This window comes from Chlorocebus sabaeus, chromosome 7 (assembly GCF_047675955.1).
Source record: "Chlorocebus sabaeus isolate Y175 chromosome 7, mChlSab1.0.hap1, whole genome shotgun sequence".
Lineage (NCBI taxonomy): Eukaryota > Metazoa > Chordata > Mammalia > Primates > Cercopithecidae > Chlorocebus > Chlorocebus sabaeus.
Genome location: NC_132910.1, coordinates 15788507 through 15802521, shown reverse-complemented (window position 1 = coordinate 15802521; position 14015 = coordinate 15788507). Strand labels below are relative to the sequence as shown.

Sequence of the window (14015 nt, the reverse complement as noted above, 5' to 3'; positions counted from 1 at the left end):
AGACAAGAACCACATGATTATCTCAATAGATGCAGAAAAGGCTTTTGACAAAATTCAACAGCCCTTCATGCTAAAAATGCTCAATAAATTTGGTATTGATGGAACATACCTCAAAATAATAAGAGCTATTTATGACAAACCCACAGCCAATATCATACTGAATGGGCAAAAACTGGAAAAATTCCCTTTGAAAACTGGCACAAGACAGGGATGCCCTCTCTCACCACTCCTATTCAACATAGTGTTGGAAGTTCTGGCTAGGGCAATCAGGCAAGAGAAAGAAATCAAGGGGATTCAGTTAGGAAAAGAAGAAGTCAAATTGTCCCTGTTTGCAGATGACATGATTGTATAGTTAGAAAACCCCATTGTCTCAGCCCAAAATCTCCTTAAGCTGATAAGCAACTTCAGCAAAGTCTCAGGATACAAAATTAATGTGCAAAAATCACAAGCATTCTTATACACCAGTAACAGACAAACAGAGAGCCAAATCATGAATGAACTTCCATTCACAATTGCTTCAAAGAGAATAAAATACCTAGGGATCCAACTTACAAGGGATGTAAAGGACCTCTTCAAGGAGAACTACAAACCACTGCTCAGTGAAATAAAAGAGGACACAAACAAATGGAAGAACATGCTCATGGATAGGAAGAATCAATATCTTGAAAATGGCCATACTGCCCAAGGTTATTTATAGATTCAATGCCATCCCCATCAAGCTACCAATGAGTTTCTTCACAGAATTGGAAAAAACTGCTTTAAAGTTCATATGGAACCAAAAAAGAGCCCACATCTCCAAGACAATCCTAAGTCAAAAGAACAAAGCTGGAGGCATCATGCTACCTGACTTCAAACTATACTACAAGGCTACAGTAACCAAAACAGCATGGTACTGGTACCAAAACAGAGATATAGACCAATGGAACAGAACAGAGTCCTCAGAAATAATACCACACATCTACAACCATCTGATCTTTGACAAACCTGAGAGAAACAAGAAATGGGGAAAGGAGTCCCTATTTAATAAATGGTGCTGGAAAAATTGGCTAGACATAAGTAGAAAGCTGAAACTGGATCCTTTCCTTACTCCTTATACAAAAATTAATTCAAGATGGATTAGAGACTTAAATGTTAGACCTAATACCATAAAAACCCTAGAAGAAAACCTACGTAGTACCATTCAGGACATAGGCATGGGCAAGGACTTTATGTCTAAAACACCAAAAGCAACAGTAGCAAAAGCCAAAATTGACAAATGGGATCTAATGAAACTAAAGAGCCTCTGCACAGCAAAAGAAACTACCATCAGAGTGAACAGGCAACCTACAGAATGGGAGAACATTTTTGCAATCTACTCATCTGACAAAGGGCTAATATCCAGAACCTACAAAGAACTCAAACAAATTTACAAGAAAAAAAACAAACAACCCCATCAAAAAGTGGGCAAAGGATATGAACAGACATTTCTCAAAAGAAGACATTCATACAGCCAACAGACACATGAAAAAATGCTCATCATCACTGGCCATCAGAGAAATGCAAATCAAAACCACAATGAGATACCATCTCACACCAGTTAGAATGGCAATCATTAAAAAGTCAGGAAACAATAGCTGCTGGAGAGGATGTGGAGAAATAGGAACACTTTTACACTGTTGGTGGGATTGTAAACTAGTTCAACCATTATGGAAAACAGTATGGCGATTCCTCAAGGATCTAGAAATAGATGTACCATATGACCCAGCCATCCCATTACTGGGTATATACCCAAAGGATTCTAAATCATGCTGCTATAAAGACACATGCACACATATGTTTATTGCGGCACTATTCACAATAGCGAAGACTTGGAATCAACCCAAATGTCCATCAGTGGCAGACTGGATTAAGAAAATGTGGCACATATGCACCATGGAATACTATGCAGCCATAGAAAAGGATGAGTTTGTGTCCTTTGTAGGGACATGGATGCAGCTGGAAACCATCATTCTTAGCAAACTATCACAAGAACAGAAAACCAAACACTGCATCTTCTCACTCATAGGTGGGAACTGAGCAATGAGATCACTTGGACTTGGGAAGGGAAACATCACACCGGGGCCTATCATGGGGACCCCTCCCCCATGCGGGAGGGATTGCATTGGGAGTTATACCTGATGTAAATGACGAGTTGATGGGTGCTGACAAGTTGATGGGTGCAGCACACCAACATGGCACAAGTATACATATGTAACAAACCTGCACGTTATGCACATGTACCCTAGAACTTAAAGTATAATAATAAAAATAAAAAAAACAGTTCGTCCTCTAGGGTTTCATCATCAACATGTTTTACATATTTTACCTGATATTTTAATAATCACTTCTTTAAGAAAATTTATCCTGCATTCCTCATTGGTTTCTTTTCCAAGTGTCTCAGAATGAGACACTTTGGCTTTAAATGATTTTTCAACATATACTTGTGGGGATAGCTCTTTCTACACTGTCTGTGTTGCCCCATTTTAGAATCTCTTCCAGCAACTGTTCAAGTATTATTCTCAGAGAATCCATCTTGTGCTCACAAAGCCCTGGGAAATTGTGAAGGCACTGATTCCATAAAATTAGAAAGTCAAAGACACACAAGAAATGTTAGACATCACCTCATCCAACATTTTCTCTATAGCCTATAATTCAATTTCCCTAAAAATTCCTCGTCATGTTGTCACCCAGCTCAGGCTTCGGTACCCCAAATGACAGGGAGCTCACCGTATCCCAAGGCAGCACTGGCCATTTTTAGATAGCGCTAGTTAGAATGTTTGTCCTTAGGTTGAACTTAAATTTGCCATCCTATTGCTTCCTATTGGTCTAGTTATGTTCAGTAGGGCAACCCCGCATCATTTTCCCCGTGACAATCCTATTTGAAGATCACTCTCATTGCCCTCTCTTAGCTCTTTCCCTTTCCAGGTCAACTATTCCTAGTTTTTTCCACATTGAATATCTTTTCAAGTCATCTCAAAAATGTAGTAAGTTCTGGACTCTCTGTAATAAAGTTATGTGTGTGCACATGCAGAATAGAACCCAGAAGATGAGTTCTGGTCTATCCAGTACAGAGTAGGGTCTTTTTGTTGATGAACCAGTTGCATGGAGGATCTCATTAATGGTGTTTCAATTTTGTCATTTGTACAAGCATAGGGGATTGTCTCTATGTTCTATGAATCCAAAAATTCAATAGATTCCTGTCTTTACCTATGGATTAATTGAAAGGTGACAAGGAGATATTCAGGACTGCACTATAGGGCAAATTATTGCAGAGCAGCCTACCCCTGAGACCACATGATGCCATACAGACCTTACATGACAATACAGACAACTGGAAGCATCAGAACCAAATGATATGCTAGAAAAAATCAAAGGCATCAGTCATTCCTGTTGATATGTCAGTGTATTTCCCAACAAGAAACAGAAAGCCTTCCCCTTTCCTTCTTTCCAGTAAACAAAAGAACTTCCAGGGAAAAAAAAATCCTTCCATTGAGCAACGAGTTGGAGGCTCCAAAAATATAACTCTAGAATGAATTAATGGTGTACTATAAGTTGATATTCCCTATAAAATGAGTTTGGCAGAGCAAATCTGGTCTGTGTTGATTTGTTTGCCATTGAAACTGTGGACCTCCAGCAAAGCGCCTGATATATTATTAAAAAGTTTATGAGTATCTCATGCTGAAGAGGTGGTAGCTCCTTCAATGAGCTAAAAGCAATCAGTCTGGTCAAGGAGAGAGGAAATAAGGAGGCTTTGAAGAAACATAGTAAATAGGATCTTAAGATTTGATTGGGGTGGAAAAGGAGAATTAGGGCAGCAATATGGTTTATTTTTCCCAGTAGACTATAGCTCCATGTTCATCCTTATGTTCCCAGAAGCATATATCTTTAGATGCAAAGACATTAATGATAATACAGATGGTGACTTATATGGGGTCATACAGATGACAGTGACAAGGGCAAGACACAAAGATTTAGTTCTTGAGTCCCTGAATCTGCTGGTGGCTGAGTCAGTAAAATGACTCAGCATCCTTGCCTCATACACCATTTCTTTTACGATATCTAAAAGTTACTCTCATGATAATGTTCTATAAAAAATATGTATTTGGGGGGATATGTGGGTTAGAGGAAGGGTAGTGAAGTTTCAAGATCTCCTAATATTTGTAGTGTATAGCTGCACATAATGTTCACTCATGAAATTCTAAGTTGAAAAGCTATACAGTTTACCAAGTCACATCCTGTATCAAGAATGCATAAAATTTGGAGCCCTATACAAAAATCATTTGGACTTTGATAATTCAGCTCAAGGAGATTAAAAAATAATCTATAATCACATCTATGTGCATTAAATTTACCACAAAACTATGGTAAGACAATTTATTTAAGTAGGGATTTAATTCCAGATTAAATCTGTTAAAAAAAATACAGATCTATCAGGTTTTATTTCACTGGTGATTCTCACTGGCTCCAGGGTCTTGAATGTTTACAGTACCACAAAAGTTCTACCCTTTTTTGCAGGTATACAGCAGAATTCATGAGCTGGAATCATGTATTTAAAATGTGTGTAGGTAATGCAAGTAGTCCATTATGGGTTTTGTGGCTCTGTCTGAAGGTCTATCTCATTTAAAAAAAAAAAAAAAAAAAAAGTTTGAGGAGCCTGTTGTCAAATATTCTTTGATGAAATGAATTCTCATTTAAATATTGATTCAGATAAGGAAAAAACAATTACACATATGTCAGTATTGATGAAAGCCCATATTATCATCAGCTCTGCAAATGGCTTTGAGTATTTTCAGTTTCTTCATCAAGTCTGGAATTGCCTGGGAAAAAAAGGCTTAAGAGGGACATTCAAATTTGAATCTTTGGTCCATTATTTCTTTGTTCTCTTATCTTAGCTATGACATACGACAGTTCCAAACAGTTGCCTCTTTCATACAGTTATTCCAGTCATTATGCCCAAAACACTTGAGAAATTGACGATGGAGAAAAATAAAATTGTCCTTAGTTGCTACATAAGTCATCAGCACCATATTTGAGGCTTCTATATCCATAGGGACTTTCTTCTTAAAAGGACCTGGCAAACCCAGGCTGCTGCTGAGTAAGCTGAGGTTAGAGCTCAACATATGTAAAAATTGGTCAAACATAAAATGGTTGTGGCCTCTCTGTAATAACTCTTCCCTGAAATAATGCAGAAAAAAAGCTGAATGTGGGGTACTGTGGGAGAGAACATGACCAAAAAACATGTTGTCTGGGAATTTCTTTGTAAGGCAAATGTGATTCATGGAGTAGACATACAAAGGCAACATAGTCAAGGATTGGTTAGAAATTTGAGTCTCAACCTTTGAAGGATATTTAGTTTAATCCCCTCAGCCTGGTGTGTGTTACAAATATCACATAAATAAAATCCACTCTTCAGAAATGGCATGTGATTGCTTAGCTAGGTTTTTCCAGCATTCCGTGTTTTCCATTTCTTTTTCAACTAGCTTTGATTCCATTTTTTTAAAAAGGTTTTTCCTGCTTATAAAGCATGTTGGCTTTGTTTAGTAAGCAAAAGAATCTTTTAGGAAGTCCCAGTGTTAGGCAAGATTTTATTTTATAAATTAACTTTCTCAGGGAAGAAACGGTTTTTGCTCTTCTGTTATTAATCTACGAAAGCAAAATGCCATATGTAGTCAAGATTTTTCCAAATGACATGATGAGTAAGAGTTTTTCTTTTGTTTATTGCGAAGTATAGTTGGCAAACATTATCTCCAGAATGTGAGTTGCACCAATTGACCTGCAGAGGGAGTTAACAAGCGTAACATGATAAAATACTGGTGGTCACCTAAAAGGCTAGTTTTCAAAGTGAGAAAAAAAAAAAAAAAAAAAAAAAAAAGTCATGCTAAGAACACAGTTTCTTCATAAAGAAATACAATGGACTCTCCCTTTTCCATGTGTGAAGGTTTTCATAAACATAGTATATTTTCTCTTCGCATTCATTGACCAGCTAATGCCACCTGCCTGATGCTGACTTGGTTGTTTTGAGATCAAAGGTAGGAATACATTCCAAGCTCTGTGAAGCCAGGAACTGTACCAACCTAGTTCACAATGGTACCACACACCTCTTGGCACAAAGAAGTTGCTCAGCCAATAATTACTGAACAAATTCAAGGGGACAAAAGTAGATACGATATCTTGGGGACAAACAGCATGTGAAAGCAGATTTGGTGCTTCTTTGGTAAATGGTTTGATAACCAATCCCTAGGAGATAAAGTTAATGTATAAAATATATTTTATATACACATAGATGTTGATAATTTGACTCCACTTACTCATTTGGCAAACACTTATTGAATGCCTCTATGGCCAGCCATTGCTTTAAGTGCTGAGGATACAATAATTATTTTTTTTTCTTTTGAGACAGAGTTTCACTCTTTTTGCCCAGGCTGGAGTACAATGGCACCACCTTGGCTCACTGCAACCTTCGCCTCCCAAGTTCAAGTGATTCTTCTGCCTCAGCCTCCCAAGTAGCTGGGATTACAGGAGTGCGCCACCACCCCTGGCTAATTTTGTATTTTTAGTAGAGATGGGATTTCACCCTGTTGGCCAGACTGGTCTCGAACTACTGACCTCAGGTGACCCACCCACCTCGGCCTCCCAAAGTGCTCAGATTATAGGCACGAACCACTGCGCTTGGCTGCGGATACAATACTTTACTGTACTGTCTGGCAGGTAATATTAGTTGGTAGGAGTCGAAGCGTATTGTAGGATAAAGTGTCTATGAGCAGAAATTGACACAATTCTAAGTAGAACTGACAGTGAAGAGCTCTCTGACAGTTGAGGGGAGACCTGAATGAACTGTGGGAATGTGGCAAATGGATATTTAGAAGATTCTTCCAGGTAGAGGAACAGCAAGAATGCCAGGCCTGAGGCAGAAATGCTTGAAGAGCAGCAAGAAGGCAATGTGGCACATGGTTAAACATGGGGAGAATACTAGACATCCTCTTCTGTTAGAAATGAGGTTGGAGAGAGAACAGAAGGCCAGGAGACGTATGGCACTGCAGGCCATGGTAAGGATCTGCAACTTTAACCTAAGTGTCTCAGGAAGCCACAGAGGGCTGAGAGGGAGAGAGTGGCATCCTGACTGGAGTGGTTTGGTAAACAGCTCATTCTCTCTGCTGTGCGTAGAGTAGGAGAGAGATGATTAAGTGTGGAAGGTAGAAGGCCAGCAGAGGCTCTGGCTCTCACTCAGACCAGGTCAAAATGGGGTAGGGGAGGGAGACGTTGAGGAGAGTCAAAGTTCTTTTTGGCTCAAGTCACTGGGTAAACAGAGGTGCCATTTTTATAGACTAGGAATGGCCTAGGGCAGAGCATGTTGGGCAAGCGGTGGAATGGGAGGAGCCAAGGGTTCAATTTTGGACATTAAATTTGAGATGCCTTTGCCATAGGAAGATATGAAGCAGACATCTGGAGGTGTAAGTGTGGTCAAAGGAGAAGGTGAGGTGGGCACATGAATTTTGGAATAGATGGTGTACACCTCAGAAAGAAAATGTCCCTTATTTGTTTGTTTGTTTGTTTGTTTGTTTGTTTTTGGAGACGGAGTCTTGCTCTCTCCCCAGGCTAGAGTGCAGTGGTGTGATCTTGGCTCACTGAAACCTCTGCCTCCTGGATTCAAGGAATTCTCCTACCTTAGCCTCCCAAGTAGCTGGAATTACAGGTGCCTGCCACCACCTGGCTAATTTTGTATTTTTAGCAGACATGGGGTTTTACCATGTTGGCTAGGCTGATCTCGAACTACTGACCTCGCGATCTGCCCGCCTTGGCCTCCCAAAGTGCTGGAATTAAAGGCGTGAGTCACCGCACCCAGCCAGAAAATGCCTCTTCTAACTCTGGTTTTGTTCCCCACCTGATCTACTGGGCATGAGCTCGGGCCCTCTAGGGCAGATGAGCATCCATGGGGGCCGAGAGCCACCTTGGAACTGGGACACCACCAAGCAGCACAGCTCAGCAGCTAAGGTACTTACCATGTGAGTTTTCTGCCCTGGTGGGCAGAGGGAGAAGGCTAAGTCCCCTCGTACCCTCTGCCTCAGGCTGCCCAGGTCTACAATGACAGTAATACCATCTAACACTTGGTCCTCTTCCAAGAAGAGGGATAAGCTACTGTACAGGACAGTGAAGAGAGTTGCCAGCACCTGGAAGAATCACATAACGAGATCTCAGGTGCAGGCAAATTTATTTGTGTTTAAATAACCAAGTCCTTGAGAGCAAGCAGTCTTTTCATGATCACCCTTTGTGGAACTTGGTGCAGGGCTCCGTCAGTTACTGCTGCTGACTTACTGCCTATTCTCAAAGTATGAAGACTTCAGTCACTAAATGGAAGTTGACATAGACTTGCTGGATAATTGAGAATACTTTTTAAGATAAGGCCTCTGGATCTTGCCCTTCTCCTTTCAGCTCTCCACTGACTTTAGAGAGATCATTCTAGAAGATCATGCCATTTCCTTTCCTAAACCCTTCCAACAATGCCCCTATGGCTTTGCAGATAAAGTCCGAGGTCCTTAGCATGGCTCGCAATATTTCACAAGATCTGTCTCTTGCCTCGTCTATGGCAGCTTTTTAAATTACACACCCCAGGCTCCAGGTGCTATTTATCATTTCCCTAATAGGCTGATATGGTTTGGCTGTGTCCCCACCCAAGTCTCATCTTGAGTTGTAGCTCCCATCATTCCCATGTGTTGTGGGAGGGACCCGGTGGGAGATAATTGCATCACGGGGATGGTTTCCCCCATACCGTTCTTGTGGTAGTAAATCTCACGAGATCCAGTGGTTTTATAAAGGTTTCCCTTTTTGCTTGACCCTCATTCTCTCTTGCCTGCTGTCATGTAAGACTCGCCTTTCACCTTCTGCCATGATTGTGAGGCCTCCTGAGCTATGTGGAACTGTGGTTCCATTAAACCTCTTCTTTTTAAATTACCCAGCCTTGGGTATGTCTTTATCAGCAGCATGAGAACGGACTAACACATGGGCTATTAAGGAAATGTTCTTTTGTCCTGTGTCTCCTTAGAATGACCCTTGCTGACTTATACACTGGAGAACTTCAGCTCATTCCTCAAGCCCCAAGTTCAAGATCTTCCTCCTCTGAGGAATTCATAGACCTGGCCAAGCAAAAACCTCCCCTGTGCCTGCAGCAGCATCATACTTAATTTTTCCATTGCAGTAGTGTTAGACTGCATGGGCAGTCATTTAGATAAAGTCCAGCTTTCCTGCTACAGTGGTGGATCCTTTGGAAGAATAATCTAAGTGTTCCTCCAATTTCTGCATCTAACCCATGGGCACATAAGCAGCAGAACTTAACAGATATTTACTGGATGAAGTGAATGAATGGGTTAGAACATAAGAGCCCAGAACAAAGTCTGTTCTTCTAAGAATAAAGCTCACAGCTTATGAAACGTCGCTGAGACACAGAACTATCAGAGCATTATACTGGGTGAAAAAAGCCGGTCCCCCAAGTCTATATATGATTTCATTTATATAACATTCTTGAAATTCAAAATTATAGAAATAGAAAACAGATTAGTGATTTCCAAGGGTTAAGGAGGACATGGGGTGGGAGGGAAATGGATGTGGCAATAGAAGGCAACTTTTATAGGGATCTTTGTGGTGATGGAAATATTCTGTTATGACTGTTAATGTCAATAGCATGCTTGTGACGCCATACTATGGTTTTGCAAGATGTTAACACTAGGAAAAACAGCAACTCTTTACTGTTTTTGGGATCTCTATGTATTATTTCTTACAATCACATATTAATTGATAATTATCTTAAAATAAAAAAGTTAAAGAAAAAAAATTTCAACAGTGACCCTGACAAAGTCAACAAAACATATGCAGGTGCTTGATGACATTATACTGGTCAGAAAAGTGGATTAGTTGGAACAGTCATGAACTCTACTTGGCTGAGAGATCAAGAATTTGTGTCCCTCTCTTATCAGAGGGCTTCCTCTCAGGTTCATACTTGGGTTTCCATGTGCTTTCCAAGTCACCTGGACTTAGCCATGGAGACTAAGACTTACTCTGTCCATAGGATCCCTGGAGGATGCATGGCATAGCCTTTTTTTTTTTTTTTTCTCCTGCCTCAGTCTCTCAAGTAGCTGGGATTACAGGCCCCTGCCACCACGCCTGGCTAATTTTTTGTATTTTTAGTAGAGACAGGGTTTCACCATGTTGGCCAGGCTGACCTTGAATTCTTGACCTCAGGTGATCCACTCGCCTTGGCCTCTCGAGTAGCTGGGACTCCAGGTGCATGTCATGATGCCTGACTAATTTCTTGAATTTTGTAAAGATGAGATCTCACTATGCTGTCCAGGCTGGTCTCAAACTCCTGAGCTCAAGTCACCTTCCTGCTTTGGCTTCCCAAACTGATGGGATTACAGGTGTGAGCCTCCACACCTGGCTGAGCTACTACGTCCCACATGGCGCAGCTTCTTATGGAAGTAAATACAACTAGATGTCTTAGATGTGTCCTGAATGTATGTAACTGACCCCTGGGTCTACACTGGACATACTGGGTACAGGGATGACACGACCCTGCTGACCCTGAGTGATCCTAATTCTGTGAGATTGTAGCATACAACCCAACGTGTTTATCTGCAGTCAGACTGGATGGCTGACAACACAACACTTAGGGAATGTCCATGGCCTTGAAGCCCATCATTTGCTCGTGTAATGTTCTTTTTTTTTTTTCTGAGATGGGTCTGGCTCTTGTTGCCCAGGCTGGAGTGCAATGGTGCGATCTCAGCTTACTGCAACCTCTCTGCCTCCTGGTTTCAAGTGATTCTCCTGCCTCAGCCCCCTGAATAGCTGGGATTACAGGAATCTGCCACCATGCCTGGCTAATTTTTTGTATTTTTAGTGGAGATGGGGTTTCACCCTGTTGGCCAGGCTGGCCTTGAACTCCTGACCTCAGGTGATCCACCTGCCTCGGCCTCCCAAAGTGCTGGGATTCCAGGCGTGGGCCACCACGCTCAGCCGAGTAATGTTCTTACCTGGGCAGAAGCTTTCTAAATGTTGGTCTTTCCATCCTGACTCCTTGAAAGGGAGGCACTGCATGACACATGTGGTAGTGACAGAGTGCCTGGTTCAGGGGGATTTGCATTCTTGCTCATGTACGGGGTTTCTGACTGGGATCCTGGAATGATCTGTGACTCACCTGAATCAGATGAGCCGCACTTTCTGGGCTGCCATATCGAAGGTCATGTCCGTTGATGGCTAACACGCGGTCGTTCTCCTCGAGCTGACCATGTCGATCTGCCACACCGCCATCCAGGACATTGAAGATGAAAACCCCAGGCTCATCCACCTTGCGCACCAGTTTTATACCAAGCTGCTCCTCGGGGCTACTTTTGTTGAGAATCACATGGAAGCTGTCATCCCGGGATCCGTAGGCATCCAGGGCCTGTCCATTGTTCCTGCTGCGGAACTTCTGTTCACGCAGCACAGTCAGCCACAGCACCTGGCAGGGCTGCCGCAGGAGACGCACGGCATAGTTGTGAGGGACGTTGCTGATGTCCATCCCGTTGACCTGGGGGCAGGTGGAACAATCGTGTGGTCAGCTCCACCTGCCACAACCCTTCCTGAAAGATCCAGGCCTGCAGAATAGCCAGGATCCTGTCTTTAAAGACTGCTATGCTCTCCCACCTCATCCTGTGTCCAATAACTGCACCTTCCAACAGCGTTTCTAACCCTGTTCTCTCCAAGCGTGGCCTGCAGCACCTCTCCAGGCCTCTGTGAGTAGACACCGTCTTTCTCCACCTTGTTCTTACCCAAGCCCACATATTTATTCCCAGAATCCTGGCCTTCATTTCTGCTGTCATTATTTTTTAGCTGGCAGGAAGAGAGGAAAGGAAGATAAGGTAGGAAAAGGCAAAAGAAAAGCATTTTTCCAATTTGCCTCAGTCAAATGATTGCATTAAACAGCTGTTCAAGCCGAGTTGACATTTTCTTCCCAAAAATCTCCAACTGAATTTTTTTCCCTGGGTCAACTTATATCGAACTTCCAGTCCTCACCACTGTGTGTGTATGCAGATGTTCTAGTGTGTGAGTGAGGGTCTGTGAGTATGTGAGCATGAAGGAGCGTATGTGTGTATGATACTGTGTATGTGCGCATGGGAACGTGTCAGGTCTCAGGGTGGTCCCTGCAAGATTTTTTTTGCCCGTGTTCTCAGCAAAAGGAAGAAATCCTTGCACAGTTTCAAACAAACTGATATGAAAGGAAGTGTCTAGACTCTTTTATTGAAAGGCTAGATCTCTTTATAAAGTTACTTAAACAAGCTTAAGCTCGGCCCTCTCATTTGTGCCTCACTAATGATGTGTAGAGCTGATACTGCATGGGGCTTTCTGGTTTTAATTTCTCTGGCTACACAGGCCCAGCCTGGAGGCTGTAGCCCCCATGTTGGAAGAAAACAATTTCACAGCAAGCGCTGTACTCTGTGCTTGAGGAAAGAGGCCCCATGGAGGAGAAATAACTTTCTTGAATTTCTGTAGTTTGATAAGATTTCTTGTATTTGCAGCCAATTGTTAGAGAAGGCTTGGAACAGGCTTTGCAAAGGCCTTTCTTGAGGATACAGTCACCTGTTCTCTGGTGCAGCTCCAGAGGCTCCCTCATGCAAAGGCAAAGCTCACCACCCTTGTCCATGCACAGGTGAGGAGAGCACCTGAGGTGGCAGGACCCGGTTCCCCCATCACCTCTGGGCCCAGAGAAGGTCAGGGGAGTCAAGGTTGCCTGCTAAATAGTCCTGGCAGCCCTTTTGCTTGTATGTGCCAGTTGAAGGCCACAGGAATCAAAATGTTTTATTATGCAACCCTCCCAGGCAGCATAGTTTCCACTAGAACTGGGAGGCAGCCATGCACAGTGTCACTGATTGTACTGTGGACTGCCCCGAGGGCCCTGTCTTATGCTCCACCTCAGAGGCCAGCAGGAATTTCAGCATTTCTGTGAAAACTGCTTTAGGTTATTTCTCCTCTTATTCCAATCAGTTTGCCAAAGAAACAGCTCATAATGTGACAGGAGCCGGTCCCTCAGCAACCTAGAAGGGATGGGATAGAACTGTTATCTGAGTGTCAGATAGAAAATATATGAGCAGGGAGGGGTTTCTTGTCACTTTTGGCAAACACTGGACTTCTGTCTGATAAACAGCTCTTTATCCTTTCTGTTCTGAAAATTCCTCCTTAAAGTCCTTCCCTTTAACCAAGCCTCTGAGGACAGTAACACCCAAAGCATTCTATTCCAACACCTGTCTCCCCTGGAATGTCTCTGGGTTGGTGAAACTAGCATAGAGATTACTTTTATTTTCAGGGAGGGCCATAAGACTATAGGAAATTGACTTTCAAAGAGTAGGTGATTGTGATTAAATAAAATACAAAATGTTCTACTAATCTACTCTAAAAACAATTTAAGAAAATATTGTCCCCGTTTTATTTTATATTAATGCTCTTTAAAAAAAGAGATAAAAGAAGAAAGAGGAGGTGGAGAAAGGGAACGAAGAGGAAGATGGAAAAGCTAGAAGGGAGAAGAGGGGACAGATGATATATAGACAGATAAATATTTATGTACAGAGAGAAAGGGTGGAGAGAGTGAAAGAGCAAGACAGAGAGAAACAAAGATCTCAATTAAATGACAAATCTCAGAGTCATAAAATGATAGAAAATGACTATCCACATTTTTTTTTTTTACCATTTTGCTCATTCATCTATGCATCTACCAATTATTTGCTCAGAAGCCCCTTGCTGCAGCCCCACAGCCATAGTCTCTACCTTTAGAATGATGTCTCCTGGAAGTAGCCGGCCGTCTCTGGCAATCACCCCATCACGATAAATGTGTTGGATAATGATATGGACCAGTGGGGTTTCGTTACCTCCCACCAGCCTAATGGAGAGGCTTTCACTGGGATCTACTCGATTGATCTTGATGCTGGTAATTTCGCCATCTGGAATCAGGTGGTACAACCTCGGAAAGACTGAAA

At 42.2% G+C, this 14015-nt stretch overlaps 1 protein-coding gene across 4 annotated transcripts in view; it reads right to left on the bottom strand.

Annotated features, from left to right (window-relative positions):
* Positions 1 to 14015, bottom strand: part of LNX1 (ligand of numb-protein X 1) — a 197169-nt gene that overhangs the window by 31489 nt on the left and 151665 nt on the right. For all 4 annotated transcript variants that reach the window (XM_073017370.1, XM_073017369.1, XM_007998702.3 and 1 more), the window contains 2 exons: positions 13807 to 14009; positions 11204 to 11575 (listed from right to left, as the gene is read on the bottom strand). In XM_073017370.1, the coding sequence (XP_072873471.1) occupies positions 11204 to 11575; positions 13807 to 14009 (575 nt within the window). The remainder of the gene's footprint in view (positions 1 to 11203; positions 11576 to 13806; positions 14010 to 14015) is intronic.